Raw genomic sequence first — 20,721 nt, 5'->3', positions numbered from 1 at the left:
CTTGTAATGTTTATGACGTAAGTATATTACCTAGACAAATGTATTCTCGAAATTTCATTGCTCTACATAAATTATTTTTTGGTGTTCCGGTTTTTTCCCTTCGGGGTATATACAACTTACGTGCGATCTAGAGTATTTTATTAAAATTATTTTAATTCCAATAATCTCATACCGTATTTCATTTTTTGTCGTCCATTAAATTCAGTCGATAGATCTACGATCTTCTAGTGGAGTAGTCTTTCTGGATGATGCACCCATGACTACACGTTTTGCCATGCTGATGTCTTCTGTCCATTTCATTATCAATCGCAGTCGCTGCACTGCAGATAGCTAACTGTCTGTGCGATCTGTCGTATGATGCTGCCGTATCCCTGATCGCAGTGTTTCGACCCATGTCAAAATCGTAAAGATGGTGACAAGCTACACTAATGTCGTCAGTTGCAGTCTGCATCTGAAACCTTGGAGTAGTTTTGGACACACCCTATAGCTATCACGTACTCACACCATTCTTCTTCTATGAGAATGCCTTTTTTTCCTTACTGAAAATACAGCAAACAAATGCACAAAAGGACGAACTTTAATCAACATATCCCACAATGATGAAAATATTGGAAGATGAGTGTGCGAGGGTTCTGTCTTGGTGTTTGTTGTGTAACACTTTTCATTCCCATCATTCTACATCATACTACAAGAAATCCCTAGAAAATGGTTTCTTTCCCTGCAAACCAATCCTGTCATTTGTTTTATCTGTTTCTAAGTATCTTATTCGCAGGAATACCACCTCCACACGAATGTATTATGTACATCAAGTACACTAGTATTCTTTCTTTTGCGTCTATGTTCTTGGGTTTCTTTTTCGGTTTTATAGTCCACCGGTGATTGGAAATGAAGCCCGTTTTCAGCGAAAAGCTTACATTAAACGTACATCTTCATTCCATTATAGATTTCTTTTTCCTTCTTCCTTCGTCTGGAACTGAAATCATTCGCACATCTTACACAATCAAGACGACATCGATAAGTACAAATTATACAAATTCTATTATAGGGCCATTGAGACACACGGTATTGAAGGAATCAAGTAACCACGCACGACTCACGCCCCGTCCTCACAGCTTTACTTCTGCCAGTATCTCGTCTCCTACCTTCCAAACGCATTCTGGAAACATCCCCCAGGCTGTGGCTAAGCCATGTCTCCGCAATATCCTTTCTTTCAGGAGTGCTAGTTCTTCAGGTTCGCAGAAGAGCTTCTGTAAAGTTTGGAAGGTAGGAGACGAGATACTGGCAGAAGTAAAGCCTTGAGGACGGGGCGTGAGTCGTGCTTGGGTAGCTCAGTTGGTAGAGCACTTGCCTGCGAAAGGCAAAGGTTCCGAACTCGAGTAGCGGTCCGGCACACAGTTTTAATCTGCCAGGAAGTTTCATATCAGCGCACACTCCGCCGCAGAGTCAAAATCTCATTCAAGTTACCACAGCTTCCAGGCTCAACATTTTTATGTACGTGTTACTGTAGTAAAGGCTGTAGCTCATTTATTTCTACGTTTTGTAGCAGTGTCGTCAGAAAATTCATTTCGGAAGTACTATTTTATCCTTATTGTAATAAATAATTTATTTTTACGTTTTATATTGATCCATCTCGAAACTGTCAACTGTTCTGCAGTTCTTGTTCCATTGTTCATCAAATTTTGTTTCTTAAGAGGTTTTCTGTCCCTTAAATTGAACCGAGAGTAGTGAATCTAATTTGATTGGTCTACTAAAGGATGACTATTTTAAAAGCTGGAAGGTGATACTTCCGAGAACATTTAATTCATCACAGATAATGGTACCAGTTTCCTGGTGTGATTTACGCCATTATGTTCTCCAGAATGATAAGTTTTTAAAGAAGTCAGTGCCTAGTTTACATCCTACAGGTAGTGAAATTAGTTCACTCGTTCGTGAATACTATGAAATTAGCGCTCATCAAACTGAAATAACTGCAGCATGAAACATATTCGTACTGTACAAAATCAATTAGACATCATATTTCGAGTTATGCTACACTCACGGAAACAAATCCGAGGTGGCAAAAGATATGTGATACCCCCTAATATCGTGTCGGACCTCCTTTTTTCCAGCGTAGTGCAGTATCTCGATGTGGTAAGGAGTCAACAAGTCGTTGGAAGTCCCATATAGAAATATTGGGCCATACTGGCTCTACAGCCGCCCATAATTACGAACGTGTTGCCGGTGCAGGATTTTGTGCACAAACTGACGTCTCGATTACGTCCCATAAATACTCGATGGAATTAATTCGAACGATCTGGGTGGCCAAATCATTCTCTCGAATTGTACCGAATGTTATACAAACCAATCACGAACAACTGTGGCCCGGTGACATGGTGCACTGCCATCCATACAAATTCCATTGTTGTTTGGTAACACGAAGAGCGTGAATGGCTGCAGATGGTTTCCAAGTAGCCGAACATAACCATTTCCAGAATGAGATGTTCACTCTGCAGCGGAGTGTGCGCAGATATGAAACTTCCTGGCAGATTAAAACTGTGTGCCGGACCGAGACTCGAACTCGGGACCTTTGCCTTTCGCGGGCAAGTGCTCTGCCAATTAAGCTACCCAAGCACGACTCACGCCCCGTCCTCACAGCTTTACTTCTGCCAGTATCTCGTCTCCTACCTTCCAAACTTCACAGAAGCTCTCCTGCGTGAGTCGTGCTTGGGTAGCTCAGTTGGTAGAGCGCTTGCCAGCGAAAGGTAAAGGGCCCGAGTTCTAGCCTCGGTCCGGCACACAGTTTTAATCTGCCAGAAAGTTTCATAACCATTTCCAGTTAATGACTGATTCAGTAGGACGAGAGGAACCAATCCATTCCATGTAAACACAGTCCACACCATTATGAAGTCACCACCAGCTTCCACAATGCCCTGATGAAAGCTTTGCTCCATGTTTTAGTGGGTCTGCATCACACTTGAAACGGCCCACTTTTGACTGGGTCACTGTCTTCCAGTAGCCTAGGGTCCAACTGATATTGTCACGAGCCCAGAGAGAGGCACTGAATGCGATGTCGTGCTGTTAGCAAAGGCATCCGCATCGGTCGTCTGTTGCCATAGCCCATTAACAGAAGATTTCCCCGCACATTTATTTCTTCTGTTATTACAGGCATTGTTGTTTGTCTGTTAGTACTGACAACTCTACGGATACGCCACTGCTCTCCATAGTTAAATGAACGCTGTCAGACTCTGCGTTTACTGTGGTGAGAGGTAATGCCTGAAATTTGGTATTCTCGGCAAACACTTGACACTGTGGATGTCGGAATCTTGACTTCCTTAACGGTTTCCGAAATGGAATTTCCCGTACGTCTAGTCCCAAATATCGTTCCGAGCCGGCCGGTGTGGCCGAGCGGTTCTAGGCGCTTCAGTCTGGAACCGCGTGACCGCTACGGTCGCAGGTTCGAATCCTGCCTCGGGCATGGATGTGTTTGATGTCCTCAGTTAGGTTTAAGTAGTTCTGAGTTCTAGGGGACTGATGACCTCAGAAGTTAAGTCCCATAGTGCTCAGAGCCATTTGAACAATTTTTTTATCGTTCCGAGCTCGAAGTCTTTTAATTCCCGTCGTGCGCCCATAATCACGTCGGAAACCTTTCACCTGAGCTCAAATGACAGCTCTGTCAACGCACTGCCCTTTTATACTTTGCGTACACTACACTACCACCATCTGCATATGAGTATATCTGGATCGTAAGACTTTTGTCACGCCAGTGTATACTGGAGAACAAAATACGAAAGATTTTACAATAAGAGGATACTACATGCATTCTCATACAGAAAACACTCTGAAACTTTAGGTATCTCCAATATTTATATACATTCAACATAAACCTGCAACATATTCACCCAGTAGGCTGGTCACCTGAGAAAACTGATGAGGACATACTTCTTCCCTTGGAGCACCTGAAGAGGCCAGCAGGCAGGCCCTTCTTTTCGGTCCATAAACGCTGTGGCACTCGTACTGCATCGTGTTCTGGCCCTTCCATGGCTTCCGGTCTGTATTTATCCCTGGAGGACCCAGCAAACCATCCATCCTCTGTTGCTCGTAAGCGTCACATAGCTCCGATGGGGCGAAACAATTATCTATCCACCAGTCACTGCCTGAAACCCATCAGTTTGTAAATAGTACCATTTTAAGAAATTGCTGTTGATATACTTACACATATTAAAATAAAGTTGTAAAAATGGCCGGAAAACATTCAGTTAATAAACTAAAATGATTGACTTGTACAGGCGATGCTAATCAGCCGAGTTTTTGTGCAGTACTTTCTGTTATTGCGTCAACATACCTCTGTTCGGCCATAACTAACACGTTTCCATCAGTGTAAATCAACACCATTGATGCAAGTAGATGGAATAAAAGCCGACATTCGTAGGAGTTTCTCCTATTCATCCACACTCTAAGATGTTATCAGTCAAAGCACTATAAGCCACAAGTAACGAAACTGTTTGGTGCAAAAGTTATGTAACGTTTGCGAAGACTGCAACCAAGAAACTTCCAGTTGACATAAATTACGTTTATACCACATATTAGCTGTATAACAGCGCGAAATTATTCAGATTAGAAATGTGTATACTACCTCAGACTCGTTCAATTCAAGGTGATGCAGAAAGTACAAATGCTCGAGTTAGAGATTGCAAAATTCGAGAAGTACCTTAATATTTTTTCTAGGAACCCTTCTTCCACACAAACTGCTACACATCTACAAAGCGTCAACAATGACTTCATTGTAAATTAATAGCCGACTAACCATAACTTAGACATGTTCAGTAGGCAACAATTGAGGCGAATCTATAGGCTAGAGAGGTACTTACGGAGGAAATAAAACCTATTAATTCCCATACAGACACTTGAACGGGTAACTGAATGAGAAGCTTCCTCATGTTCGTTACGGAAGTACATCCATTCCCGCAGCCTTGTTCCTGAAAATGGAACCTTACAGATTAAAAATCAACAGCTTTTATTCAGTAGAACCATAAACACAGCTGAGAGGATAATGAAATAAAAATGATGGAATAAGTAGTATTTACGGTCTTTATAGGAGACGTAACAACCATGCTCTATCGTTATGGAAGGAACAAGGGAAGTATTGTTATTGAAGAATCCTCACACGTTCCGTGCCATACACGACGTCGAATTCTTCTGAAGCAGTTTGACATGCAGAGTGCCTCAAAGAACGCTAATATCTAGCGCTCCCTGGCCTACATACCGCTCATCGGTTTCCCTGTGTTGCATCTAACGGCGATCCAAATCGTCACACTTAAAATTTTTCTTCAATGTTACTTAAACAATCAAGCTACCAGTTTGCGCTAGGGTCTAACACGTATTCAGTCATCAATGTAGGGTAGGTCGAAACGGCGTTCTTCTGAAAACACTAAACACAGTCACTGTGCTCTAGCGCCTAGCCGACAAAGTAAGCCGAGAAATTCTTTCTTTCTTGGAGCCATTCAAACAAAGTTACTTTCATCCAGTGCTTCGGTCACATTGTATGGTTCAGCAGACGCTAGTCGCTGGGTGTAGCCTTGTTCCATTTACACTTTCACAGAGGCATTATTGTCGTATATGAATACTATGTTGGAATAATGACGCTGTAGGACTATGTGAGAGGATGTCGAGAATGATAATTGAGAGGCTGATTAACTTCTGTGGGATTCAGCAGCATACTGTTACGGATGATCAGCTCCAGACAAAGAAAATCATTAATATAAATCGGCACATCCCTCAACAAACCTAAAATGTATTGTAGGATTAGGTAATAGTACAAAGACAGAGAGGGATTAAGGTACAAGACGTAAGAAAAAATGAGGAACAGATTGTAACTTCGATCGTTGCATAATTACTTCGAAAACTGATTTCCCAATCGGAACCAGGATAAAACAAAACGAGGAGGAGAATGTTGGAAACGAAACTATAGAGAATTCAAAATACAGGGTGTTTCAAAAATGACTGGTATATCTGAAACGGCAATTAAAACTAAACGAGCAGCGATAGAAATACACCGTTTGTTGCAATATCCTTGGGACAACAGTACATTTTCAGGCGGACAATTTTCAACAACAGATGGCGCTGCAAGTGATGTGAAGGATATAGAAGACAACGCAGTCTGTGGGTGAACCATTCTGTATGTCATCTTTCTGCTGTAAGTGTGTGCTGTTCACAACGTGCAAGTGTGCTGTAGACAACATGGTTTATTCCTTAGAACAGAGGATTTTTCTGGTGTTGGAATTCCACCGCCTAGAACACAGTGTTGTTGCAACAAGACGAAGTTTTCAACGGAGGTTTAATGTAACCAAAGAACCGAAAAGCGATACAATAAAGGATCTGTTTGAAAAATTTCAACGGACTGGGAACGTGACGGATGAACGTGCTGGAAAGGTAGGGCGACCGCGTACGGCAACCACAGAGGGCAACGCGCAGCTAGTGCAGCAGGTGATCCAACAGCGGCCTCGGGTTTCCGTTCGCCGTGTTGCAGCTGCGGTCCAAATGACGCCAACGTCCATGTATCGTCTCATGCGCCAGAGTTTACACCTCTATCCATACAAAATTCAAACGCGGCAACCCCTCAGCGCCGCTACCATTGCTGCACGAGAGACATTCGCTAACGATATAGTGCACAGGATTGATGACGGCGATATGCATGTGGGCAGCATTTGGTAAACTGACGAAGCTTATTTTTACCTGGACGGCTTCGTCAATAAACAGAACTGGCGCAAATGGGGAACCGAAAAGCCCCATGTTGCAGTCCCATCGTCCCTGCATCCTCAAAAAGTACTGGTCTGGGCCGCCATTTCTTCCAAGGGAATCATTGGCCCATTTTTCAGATCCGAAACGATTACTGCATCACGCTATCTGGACATTCTTCGTGAATTTGTGGCGGTACAAACTGCCTTAGACGACACTGCGAACACCTCGTGGTTTATGCAAGATGGTGCCCGGCCACATCGCACGGCCGACGTCTTTAATTTCCTGAATGAATATTTCGATGATCGTGTGATTGCTTTGGGCTATCCGAAACATACAGGAGGCGGCGTGGATTGGCCTCCCTATTCGCCAGACATGAACCCCTGTGACTTCTTTCTGTGGGGACACTTGAAAGACCAGGTGTACCGCCAGAATCCAGAAACAATTGAACAGCTGAAGCAGTACATCTCATCTGCATGTGAAGCCATTCCGCCAGACACGTTGTCAAAGGTTTCGGGTAATTTCATTCAGAGACTACGCCATATTATTGCTACGCATGGTGGATATGTGGAAAATATCGTACTATAGAGTTTCCCAGACCGCAGCGCCATCTGTTGTTGACAATTGTAACTACTGTAATTTCGAAAGTTTGTCTGCCTGAAAATGTACTGTTGTCCCAAGCATATTGCAACAAACGGTGTATTTCTATCGCTGCTCGTTTAGTTTTTATTGCCGTTTCAAATATACCGGTCATTTTTGAAACACCCTGTATATTATACACCTACTACAAGAAGAATATGTGAGAAGTTCGTCAACTAAGATTTTACATCCACGCCCGAGGCAGGATTCGAGCCTGCGACCGTAACAACAGAAGAGCCTAGAACCGCTTTTTTTTTCGGCCACAACGGCCGGCCATTGGAGGATGACTGGTGTGCTTGTGAACTATACAATTTTCTGGAACATTCGATTAAGGAAGCAGCAGAGGAAGCTTTAGGAATGGAAAGGGCAAGAACTGAATGGACAACCACGGAATTGTTTGAGGTAGTTGAGGAAAAGAAGAAACCTAATTAAATATCGTTTAGTTCTGGGAGTGAAGAAAATTGGAATGGACACAAGCCATATAAAAAGAGGCTAAAATATTCACAACAAAGTTTAAGGAAGAGGCATGGGAAAGCCTATGGGGAAAAAAGAACATTCGTTTAGATACAGGAGATCGCGGAGGCATGGAGCATGATGAAGAAGATAATGTTTAGCAGTACCGCACCCACAAAACATTCTAGATGTACTGGACAGTTGAAAAATCACTGTGAAGAAATTGTGGTACAAATATGAAGAGACTGGATGAAAAAAAATCTTCAACAGAAGCAGCATGGTTGGTAATGTAGAACCTATATAAGAGGAAGAAGTAAAATAGGTGCTGAAAAAGGTAATACACGGGTAGACATCAAAGGAGATGATTCTACAAACAGTAGTCGAATGAATACTAATATACGATACAGAAGGATTGACCCTGAGGAGCGCAAAGAAGTATAGTACAAGCAGTAGAAATGGATAGAATAAAGAGGGCAGCCAGGCTAACTAGAACAGAGGGGAGAAGAAATGAGGAAATAGGGAGATAATGGATGTGGAACAACCAGTAAATGCAGTGAATTGAGATGGCATCCCATTTTAAAAAGAAACAAAGTTGACCTTCATATCTCTGAAGCGAGCCCACCTAGCAATAAACAACCAACGTCATATGTATGGCGAAGGAAGCAAGGACAACGGTGCCGGGAATGAAGAAGCGCGGACGGCCGGGAATAACATGGAGAGAGGGAATAATTGAAATGATGAGGAACATATGACTGAAAGTGGAAGACTGCAATGATCGTGAATGCTGGCGAATGGGAATACAAGAAAACTGCTGAAGAGTGGAGTAACCCTTCAAAGCAAAAGTAAATGTGTTACAATGTGAGAACGCTTTCCCAAGGAAACAATTATTTCACCGCGTATTCACACACTTATACTACGTAGTGGAACCAGCACTTATTTTCCGTTTCCACTTTTTTGGTGTTCCTCAACCATCTTTTCAATCACACAAGATCAAAAGAGAGTTGTTGAGCCCACAGACAATCCAGGCGTCTGAAATGTAAATCATTTATTTTTGGTACAGTGTTCTACATATCTTCAACGTCTCAATTTATTTTGATCGTTCTTCCTGTGAGATGCTATTTCCAAAAATTTACTGTAATATCAAATGGAAACAGAACTAATCCACAGTGATGCGGCATGCGAGTCTTGGTTGCAGTATAAATTGTTGTCACGTGACGCCTTAGAATTACCTTGCTGCAGAATACGAAATCAGAAAACAGCACACATGACTAGAAGCATAGAAACGTCGTTAGTACTTCTTAATTTGTTCTACATATGACCTACATTGTGTATATGCACGGTACCTTGTTCCGAAAGGTAAGGTGAATCTATACACGACACTCAGCGGTTTCATGTATGGTTCGATGCTTTAAAAGCAAAACTGATGTTGCAACTGCAAATGTGTAACCCGAAAGGCCTTACGCACGATAACTGTGTAGCCTTAGTTATTCTCTAACGTTGAAAATAATATTAACAATGATGTTGGTGGTTATAGTAATGAACAGCCATTACCTTCTTTAATCTTCATTATAATTAGCTATGCATGAGAAAGAGTGTAGAAACTCTTGTGTTTTTGCAGAAATGTATTTACAGGTGCAAAATAATGCAGTTAAATTAAATGAGAATGAAAAGTAAAAATATCTGTTCTTTAAATCTCTTTTACTTCCTAGACCGGATTCGGTATATGCAATAGCACGCTTAGAGGAAAACAATGACGTACATCAACATTTTATTACAAAATTATTTTTCCTTGCTATACATGTTACCATCTAAAACTGGGCAACACGAACTCAAGCAAAGTAATCTGCCAACCATCCGAAGGTTACATTTAGAATCACCGTGATTTGGCCTAACAAACGAATAATGAGGAGGACATATTCAATGCAGAAATCGAATATCTGGGAGTCGGATTTGTTTTCCATATCCATTGTTAGGATATTGCAACAGTAAAAATCCTAAGATTGCAACAGAACCAAATCTTCGAAAGTAGTATGTGCAGTTTTACACACATCCTTCCAATCACAAATAAATTGAGCTGACAAAAGTCATGGGGTAGTATATGGACTCAGCTGATTCGTGTGAAAAGGAATCCGATGTGATTACGACCGCACGACAGGAATTAACAAACTTGGAACGCGGAATATGAGTTGGAGTTACAGACATGGGCCATTTCGGTTGTAGTTAGGGAATCCAGTATTCCGTGATACACAGCCTGCCGAGAATGCCAAATTTCAGCCGTTACCTCTCATTACAGTCAACGCAATGGTCGACGGCCTTCATTTAACGACCGAGAACAGCGGCGTTTGCTTAGAGCTGTCAGTACTAACATACTAGCAACATTGCTTGAAATAACCGCAGAAATCGATGTGGGACGTACGACAAATGCATTCGATAGAACAGTCCGCCGATATGTGGTACTAATGGGTTATTGTAGCAGACGACCGACGCGAGTGCCTTTGCTAACAGCACGACATCGCCCACAGCGCCTCTCCTGGGATCGTGTGATCATATGGTCTGTATCCCAAACGACTGGAGAATCATAACCTGGTCAGATGAGTCCCGATTTCAGTTGGTAAGAGTCGATGATACGATTGGGGTGTGGCGCAGACCACACAAAGCCATCGCCCGAAGTTGTCAACAAGGCACTGTGCAAGCTGCCAGCGGGTCCCTAATGGTGTTTGCTGTGTTTACACGAAATGGACAAGGCCCCCTGACCCAGCTGAACGCGTCACTGACTGAAAATGGTTATGCTCGGCTACGTGGAGAACATTTGCAATCATTCGTGGACGTCCCAAACATCGATGGAATTTTTATGAATGACATTGAGCTATGTCACTGGGCCACAATTGTTCACGATTGGTTTGAATAACATTCTGGACAGTTCTACCGAATGATTTGGCCTTCCAGTTCATCCAGAATTACGGTCTAAGGCGCTGCAGTCATGGACTGTGCGGCTGGTCCCAGCGGAGGTTCGAGTCCTCCCTCGGGCACGGGTGTGTGTGTTTTTCATTAGGATAATTTAGGTTAAGTAGTGTGTAAGCTTAGAGACTGATGACCTTAGCAGTTAAGTCCCACAAGATTTCACACACATTTGAACTTTTTTTTTACCCAGCATTAATCCCGCTGAACGTTTATTGACATAATCGAAAAGTCAGTTCGTGAACAAAATCCTGCACTGGTAGCACTTTAGCTATTACGGACGGCTGTTGAGGCAGCATGGCTCAGTATTTCTGTAAGGGTCTTCCAACGACTTGGTGAGCCAATGCCACGTCAAGTTATTGCACTACGCCGGTTAAAAGGAGGTTCTACAAGATATTAGGAGATATCACATGACTTTTGTCACTTCAGCTTATATAGAGACTGGTGTTGTTATTACGTTAACGGATGCGCAGCAGTGTCATCACCACCGTATCTCATTTAATACGCAGTGACTGATTGAACATTTGTCAAAATATGATAAAAATAATAAAACGGGTTATAATTCATAAATGAGACGAGTAAAAAATATATAAAAATGTAAATAATATGTGTGAAGTAGAAGCACACTTCTACATCGTGGTGTTGAAATGCTCGAACATCACAAGCATTCTACAGTGGCGGATTTCAATTCCCAGTAAGGAAATCATGCTTCAGTCTCAGTCATATAGTTACGTTAAAAGAACATCAGTCTGTTCCAGTGGGTGGAAGGAGCAACTCTTTGGCTTAGTCGCTACTAGTTATGGCCCTCTTCTAGTCACTTATTCTCCAAATGACGCACGGCCCTTTGCGTCAATAGCAACGCCAATATATTTAGGCCAAAATGCCATTCTACTACAAAATGTGTAGTGCAGACTACATTGGCTGCTAAACCGGCCGTTCGTCGCCCAAGTAGCTCAGCTGCCTTGTACCCAATAGAGAACCACTGTCTATAACATGCGTAGTGGACCTTATATTGGGTTCACAGCACAACTTTATGCTTCGTATTAACGGTCAGTTTCGTCGTAGCATGTGGGCAACTCAGGAAAGCTCCTTTCATGGTCTAGCTGCCCACACGAAATGAAATATCAGTTCCTTACAACCATGCACGTACCAGTATAAGTGCCACATAATGAGGCTGCCTGTAGATGGACACTGATGGTTGACCAGAGTGATCACAGGTCTGCATATAATACTTGTTCTATAAGCAACTATAGTCAGATAGCATCATCGCACACGTGTAAATATCAGTTACATCAAGAAACTAACACATTGACTAGTCTCAACTTTTATCGACACGTCGTGCCGATGATCCATGTAAACGACTAAACTACTCTACCTTAGAGTGTGTTTCTACATTCAGTTTACTGCTAGGAAATTTACAGAAAGCTAATTGTGTGAATAGTAACAAATCTCCAGACTGGGATAGTAGATACTTAACTCGACAGTGATTCAGCCAACGCATCCATCCACGAATTTGACTCAAGGGACCTAGGGAAACAAAGAGACCAAAATTTGGTCGACACGAATGATACGAGTTTACTTTGCCACGGAGCACCACACTCTGTAGAAGATGTACATTTCGAAAATTAGATACACAACTGACCTGTAAATTGTATATGGCTTCTTGTTGCAATTGTTAACGAAGAAAATATGACATTTCCAATACTTAATGTGTTGGCCTGAAAATTCCATATCGGTTATCATGTCTTTTTGGGACGGCGATTTGGTACTCACTTCATAGACGGATCAGCTATCTTCAGAGAACAAACGATATTGCAGTAGGGAACTAAATAAATTCATTACACGACGTGCCCCGCGATGTTCCGAAAATGTTTAATGTTGTCCTGTGAAGAACCTTAAAATATTGTTTATTGGTTTTTAGAACGGTCTGATATGAAAACTATCACATACCAGAGTATGACGACAGCTAACTGACTTAAACTAATAATCTTCTCGTAACAGACTACGCCGACGATCCTGATTCAAACTATCAGTTTCTTTTTTTTTTTCTTGTGAAGCCTCAGGCACACTTAGTAGTCCTATGAATTATACCTCTATTCCAAATGACACGTCGTGGTATGATAATTCTTGTCTCTGCTTTTGTATTCAGTTACAAAAAACCTAATCGCAACATCATTCACCTGCTTTAGTTACAAAATACCATAAATTCTTAGCAAGTCTACGGCTATACAATGGGTATGTTTCTGTGTGTGTGTGTGTGTGTGTGTGTGTGTGTGTGTGCGCGCGCTTGCACGGGCGCGTGTACTTGTATGCGTGTGTGTGGAGTGAGGGGTATCCATATTTTAAGTATAGTATCTTTAAATATCGCATTTTAGAAAACATTTCTACGTTTCAAACGTTTCATAACATCAACCCTGACTGAAGTAAAAGATGTTGTCAACACGATGAGGCACTTAACAAACTCCAGTGTAGATGTTATAAGATAGAGGTCGTGCATTATGGAGAGGTTAACTATTGAAATTTTGGGTGAGCACTTACCTGGAAGAGTAGAAAAACATTTTACTTCCCCCCACATACACCTCACGAAATGACCAAGGCGAGAAAATCCAAGAAATTAAAACCAATACAGGCGATTTACTGTCAATCATTATGCCTACACCCCACATGCGAGTGGAACGTGGAACTTGGATACAGTTAGTCGTACTAGAAGTACCCTCCGGGACATCGTTAGGTGCGCATACTAATAAATCGCTGTGGAAAGTGATATTTTCTGTAGCTAGTTGTGCGCGTGCTATGACACAAAGAAAAACAATGCATTAATAGAATGTGTCATTGCAGTATATATTACCGGAGTCACATCCTCACGTTCTTACAATTTTAACTAAATAAAAATTTCCACACGGAACTCGCCAATGGAAGTGTTTCCATTAAAAAATATAACAATTATTTTTAATCATGATCCCAAGGTAAAAAGATATTTCTTTCTCTGTGCTATCTGAAGTCGACTTCCTCTCTTAGAAGTTAGCGTTGTTGGCACATACCTGAATGAATTGGTGTTCCGTGAAACGGCGAGAAATAGCCGTACCGAGAACTGTGAGCTTATTGAAGCACAAGACCGAGAATCTCTCCGTCCATCTTTTGTCAGTTACAATAGGAGTTTGGAGTACTTATATTCTGCGCTGGCTATTGTATAGTCCCAGAGGAATAGCGCCATGGCCATAATCCGTAAGACTAGAACAACCGCCATTGTCTCCGTTATTTCCAAGTACCTGAAGGCGGTACGTCAACAAGTGCACAATTTCGGTAGTCTGGAGTGAATACAGGCACGCTCTTTATGCGCCTTCTCGTAAGTAATTCGAAACAGTTTTTTGATACAACACCAACTTTTGATCTTCTGCTGTAGTGAGATGTTAATAATATTTATCGCATGATGGTTACATTCGATGACCGATGTGTCGTTTTTGATCCTCAGTTGTAATTCACAAGGGTCAAATAAAAGCCAGTCAGTTCACCGAAAAGGGTTTTAAAAGATCACTAAGTGCTGCTGACGTTTCGTTTATAGCATTGAAACATACTTTCCGCGTAGGTAATGTAAACGATTCATAGTAGCGTGGAGTTAAGATATTGGAAGCATTGAAGAGTTGTAGTAGGCTCTCTGGGATAGCGGGCATGATCACATGAATTTAGACGCCAAACTTCTCTCGAAATGTTGTTCATCCACAGGTTTCCTGTTTTCGTAAAAAATATTTTACCGATGCGACCTCCTGAAGTATGAAATGTTCCGATTGTAGAGCTTCTACTTTCAAGCAGTCATTCGACCTTGTCGGTCGGTGTGGCCGAGCGGTTCTAGGCGCTTCAGCCCGGAACCGCGCTGCTGCTGCGGTCGCGGGTTCGAATCCTGCCTCGGGCATGGATGTGTGTGATGTCCTTCGGTTAGTTAGGTTTAAGTACTTCTAAGTCTAGGGGACTGATGACCTCAGATGTTAAGTCCCATAGTGCTTGGACCCATTTGAACCTTCGAACTTTTGCGGTGTGATGATCTCAGGTATTCGCGTGGAATGGTGTTTCTTTGTACAGCATGAAGAGGGCTTGGTTATCGTTCTACGGCTGCTTAGACGTTGTTATTGTGTTTAGTGTTGTTATGGCTGCCAGACACCGAAAAATTGAATGTCACGCTGTTTTGTAGCACCTCTGCTGCGATTACATTCCGAGGTATCCGACGTCATTCCGTGTCGTGCGCAGCATTCTGTCCGTTGCAGTTGATCCTGGCGACATCTACGAGTACTTCATCTCAGTATATGGACTTCAGAGTAAACCCCTGGAACGGTGACCTATAGGTAGGTCAATTACTGCGCGGCTTCAGGAACGTTCGTCACGTCTTTCCCAGCTAATGTTGCTCCGAGATACTCCCTCCGTTCTCTGCCTGTATCTCATTTAGCACACAACCTTTCACGCCAAAATATATCAATTACGAAAATACTGTTCCATTTCAGAAGCCAGCCCTATACCGGTGTTAGTCGGTCTCCTATGTACTCTTCTCTGTTAGGAATAGTATTCAAATGTGTTGTGGTATCACCTGTGGAAAAAGAGTTCAGTCTTAAGCCACTGGTACTAGGACAGTGCCTTCTAACTTGAATGTTGAGTGTGCCGAGTTCAACGTGCTGCTGAACGCTGAGAAACGATGCGACTTGTGCATACGGTACGTGTTCTCAACATGGTATAGGCGATCGCAGCGCGCTCCAGCGGCAGTTGTCGGCTGTCGCACATCAAACTGTTTACGAAATGGACGGGCGTAAAGTCCTACTTTATCTTTGTTAAAAGGCACGTTGGTTCCCTTGTCCATATGCTAGTCATGTTATTCTGTCTGTAATACACGTAAATAAGAACTTCAATATCCATAGCCATATTATAAGGGAAAAAGGAAAGTACCACGTCCACTCAATAAGGACATGGGTTTATACAAGTTCCATTACAAAAACTGCGATACAAATTTACAGTAGTTTTGCATATAAGATAAAATTATTTCATCATTCTCACTTATTAAAAAAATTCTTTTGCCAATCTTACTTGATCACTTTTCTTATTCAACAGTAGAATCCTTGTTACCGATAGGATAAAACAGTTTAGCCTAGGTCGAATCAGATTATCCTTGCTAGAATTTACATGCTTTAGGATAAACTGGTACGTCCTAGTCTGAACTAAACTTGCCTAGTTGGAACGCATGTCGCTGCCTATACGAACGGGGAATCCCCGAATCATCTCTGACTTGCCCCTCGCACCTCTCAACCGCTCTTCGCTCGCACTGTTCTTTGTTTTGAACGTTATTTTGCATCGCCGAGTGCGCGTGTTAAGTTGCTGGTTGCGTTTAAATGATTTTATTATAATCCTAGCATAATTATTGTGAGGCGTTCCATCATGGATGAGCCTTCGTGTAGTAGACAAGTCAATCAAAAGCTATGGAGAGAAAAGTTTCTGGAAGAAATTTTGCAGAGTGAAAACAAACGGGTTATCAGTAGACGAATATGCAGATTTGATTAAACAAGTAGAAGACGCGGAAAAGTTGGAGAAAAGAATATCATTACAAAAAAGAATACTGAAACGATTTGCTGTTTTGAAAATTGGTGAAGTGAAAAAACTAATTGCACGGTGTGAAGGGAACATAAAATACTTTGTTCCAGCTGATGAACTTTATGATGTGATTGACGCAGCTCATGTAGTTGTGGGTCGTGGTGGTCGCGATAGGATGTTAGCCGAGACATCAAAAAAATATGCCAATATCGCAAAGGAAATGATGTGCCTCTATTTATAAATGTGTGATGTTTGTCAACAAAAGGAGACAAAAAAGGAAAGAAGGCTAGTTTCAAAGCCAGTTCTCCATTCGGAAATGAATAGCAGATGGCAAGTCGATTTGATTGATTTCCAAACACAACCAGACGGGAATTTAAATTTCATTCTAGTTTACCAAGACTGTTTCACAAAATTTGTTCTCCTTCATGCGTTAACATCAAAGAGGGCTGAAGAAGTGGCTTATCATTTGAATGACATATTCCTATCTGTAGGGGCGCCGTGCATTCTTCGATCTGATAATGGCAGAGAATTTGTCAATAATGTTATAAGTGAACTGGCAAAGCTTTGGTCAGAACTGAAAATTGTGCATGGAAAACCAAGGCACAGCCGAAGTCAGGGCTCTGTTGAACGTGCCAATCAGGACATGGAAAATACGATAAGTTCCTGGTTAAAGGACAACAATTCGACGGAGTGGTCGAAAGGATTAAGGTATGGCCAATTCATGAAAAATCGAACATACCACTCTGGCATAAAACGATCACCTCACAATGCGTTATTCGGAATCGAAACTACAGTAGGACTTTCCACTTCCTCGTTGCCTCAAGAAATCATAAATGATATTCAGGATGAAGGTGACCTAAAGAAGGCAATCGAAGATGACAGCAATACTGAACAGTACGAAGACAGTGATATAGTGATGATGATAACATTGTGAAAATTGACACAAACGACATTCAAAATGCTAGAAAAATTCCGACAGAAAATTTCAGAAACCAAGCTAAAAGAATGAAAGCTTCCTCTCATCCACCAGCTGACATTGGAGACAACTGAACCATACCGATTCCAGATGTAGATAAAGGCAGAGGTGACCTTCGAAATCTAATTGGAGTAATACTTCAAAACACTGATGAGGACCTGTACAAAGCTGGCAACAAACATGGCGTACTTCAAAAACATTATTGCAGGTATAATTTTATTAAAATTTTCCATAACTATTTGTAATAAAATATTAAAAATATTTATTTTAATTTCTTTTTTATTTTTCTAGAACTGATTTCGACGTCTGCATTCAGAAATTTTTAGATGTGGGAGATATTAAAATATCTTTAAGAACTGCAGCCACAAAACATTCTGTTGTATCAGGACAAGGCTTCGTGAAACGCAGTTGCATGAAAAACTATACAACAAACAAATGAAGTTGTAAGAAAAACAAGTACTCTGTAATTCTAAGTGCAACCAAAGTAAACCTTGCAAAAATAAGTAAATAAGCAAATTGCAGATAAGGTGATTTTTGTGGATGGATATATGTAAGTCGATCTAGTGATAGATGTGAATTTACTGATTAGCTATTAAATAACTTTAATGAATCATATTGACTATTTTGTATCTATTGCTTTATTCAATTTACTTTGAAAAGCTTATATAAGATACAAATTAATTGAAACTAGTTCTGATTAGGATGTACCAGTTCATCCTAAAGCATGTAAATTCTAACTAGGATAAACCGATTCGACCTAGGCTGAACTGTTTATCCTATCGTCAAAAGGATGAATGAGTTTGACCTAGGCGAAACTAGTTCATCCTAAAATCGGGTTTGGCTGGTGACATACATACATACGGGCCTTCAACTGAAAGCCAATATGACGTCTCCGGACGCTGTACTGCAGAGAGATGGCGTTCATGTGACACAGGTGACGTTGTTCCATCTCACTGATCGACGTTCAAACGTACGTTCAATAATATCTGTGATGCTAGACATTTCTCTGCACGTTCGGAAAGACTCCCGATCATACTTTCTCCACACTATGATGCCAGAAACTCGGCACGCTCAACATCCGCGGTCGCGGTCCTTGTGCCAGAGGCTTTACCTTTGCAGAATTCCAAAAGGGCGCTTAAGGCTCTCATTTGTAACCGGTCAGGCGCTTGAACATCACACGAATTCCACATTGCGAACTGCCGCATCTCTCTGTAGGGTAGTGAATTAATTATTTTTTTTCATTGCTTCACAATGTTCTTATGCCCCGCTACATTCGACAGCTGCTCTACAGCTCACTTGCGCCATCACACGACTTATTTATATTTTGTCCACCAAATGAAATCAACGAAATACCTAAAGGTGTAGTTCAACACCTAGCGCGCTCGCTCGCACTGAAGTGAGCCGACCCGCTTCGAACCCTTGCGACGAAATAACGACTCTTTGTCTAGCCACGGGTCATCCCGAGTGTGCTTTCATAGTGTTTCTCACCCTCGTTTAAGTAATTACCGAACTAGTTCCCAATCTCTGCCGCACGAGGTGCGACACACGATGCAAACAGATTACGCAATGTTATAACACGAAGAAACACGGAACCAAAGTCAACTCATTTCACAGATAGATGGCACACACGACTTTCCACACTTAGGTTTAACTAACAACTATGGCTGCTGAAAATATTTCTGGTGACAAGATTAAAACAACATTATGACTGTCAAATCATGAAAGTGACACACGACATAAAAAAGAAGAGGGAGAGAAGAAAAGAGGACAGCAGAAAGTATAAAGGGTTTCAATAGCAAATTACTGAATCCATATAATGTGAGCCAATCGTCTTATCTCCCAGATAGGTAAAAGTATCTTAAAAACACGAATCATGCTTGAAACGCACTGAATCTTTAGAATTTTATGAAATGTCTTTCCATTCGACTGTTGTTAACAGTTTATAGTTGTAGTTATAAAAAGACATACTCATAACTTACTGAGAAATAACAATATGGCTTTATTTATATTTATAATGGGATAATTGCTGGTCGTTCAACCTAGACGTCAGTTGTTAAAAAGAAATTTAACATATCTAATAGCTGTCCACAGACAAAGATTACGTTGATTATAAATACTTCAATGTAGAAAATTAAACTGCAGTTTTGTTGTAAAGTTCTCATTTGAAGTACGAAGAATATTTCATCACATTTACTGCAGATTATGCCAGATAGTCCCTAGATTCATATAATGCAATAAATCAACAGTTGCTATAACAACTGGCTTATGAACATAATAGACATTGCAATGTCATCCTATCCTCTCCCCCCCCCCCCCCCCCCCCCCTTCCCCCAGTCCCCCCGTAAGGAAAGTCTCTTCAACGCCTTATAGTACTTGATATCTTAACAGCAGTGTTGTTGATTATTTGTAACTGATCATCTATTGACATCCAAGCACTTAAATGCATTATGGCTTCTACATCTACTATGGTTGATGTGGAAAGCACAGGTAGCTCGACATGGTAATCTACAGAGAATAAGTAGTATTTATATTCCACAGTGAAAGGCTTAGCAGATTTTTCCATCACAGTGGAATCTATTTAATGACTTTAATCATGCATTAATCAAAAAAATGCTTCATTGCTATATCTTAATCCTTCATTTTTGATGAAAAAGGCAACTTAACAAATGATTTCTAATTTCTCGTAATCAACGAAATTGAAACATCTGCTTCTTAACGTACGTCAAACTTACCAGTCGTGAATTTAACTTGCTAGTTTCCAAAGAGACAATGAATATTTTTCATACTATAGTAATGCATGGAAAACTGTAATTTAGCATTCAGGCACTGGTAAGAAGACATAAATATAAGTTTTTAATGCGACCCACTCACCAGTGGCAAGAGATTTCGCCTGTGACGACGGCGGCTCGAGTACGATAAGCACAGACGCCACGGCGGCCGCGAGATAGTTCGGAGGCAGCATCCTGTTGCAGCAGCGTCGCAGGTCCGGAACCGCCAGCCGCTGCGCGCGCTCTGCGTGTTGCCTACAGGCGGCCGGTAGGGGCGCGCACAACCATCCCCTCCACGGCCTGGATCGGCACCGACGCGACTGCTGAAGGCGAGGTAGTAGGCATTGTCCGCCGACGCAAAGTGTGACAGTTTCACCTCTACTGATTGCACCTCAAATCCAATACGTGTCGAATGCTACAACATATTGTAACAAAGTATCAAATCTGAATGTTACAACATTAAGACTTCAGTTCTTTTATTGACAATTTGTGAAAGATGAAATACACCACAGGTGAATAGGTTTGCAGACGACCGGCACTCTCAAATGCATTTCATTTTATGACGTTAACTACGCCATCTGTAGTCATATTTGAAATGTTGAAAGTTAATGTCTTGTAGGCTTGTGCTGTTAACAAAAGCCTCAC

General features: G+C 41.5%; 1 protein-coding gene across 2 annotated transcripts in view; it reads right to left on the bottom strand.

Annotated features, from left to right (window-relative positions):
- The window catches only part of LOC124797254 (fibulin-1-like), a 57,190-nt gene extending 36,883 nt beyond the window's left edge, over positions 1-20,307 (bottom strand). The window contains exons 1-2 of one of the 2 annotated variants that reach the window (XM_047260772.1): positions 20,180-20,307; positions 3,895-4,133 (exon numbers count right to left, since the gene is read on the bottom strand). In XM_047260772.1, the coding sequence (XP_047116728.1) occupies positions 3,895-4,133; positions 20,180-20,270 (330 nt within the window). In that variant the 5' untranslated portion in view covers positions 20,271-20,307. The remainder of the gene's footprint in view (positions 1-3,894; positions 4,134-20,179) is intronic. The other variant, XM_047260773.1, reaches the window with a different exon arrangement.
- Positions 20,308-20,721: the final 414 nt, after the last annotated feature.

The sequence above is a fragment of the Schistocerca piceifrons genome, chromosome 1 (genome assembly GCF_021461385.2).
Source record: "Schistocerca piceifrons isolate TAMUIC-IGC-003096 chromosome 1, iqSchPice1.1, whole genome shotgun sequence".
In the NCBI taxonomy this organism is placed as follows: Eukaryota; Metazoa; Arthropoda; class Insecta; order Orthoptera; family Acrididae; genus Schistocerca; species Schistocerca piceifrons.
This window is presented reverse-complemented; position numbering and strand designations above follow the sequence as displayed.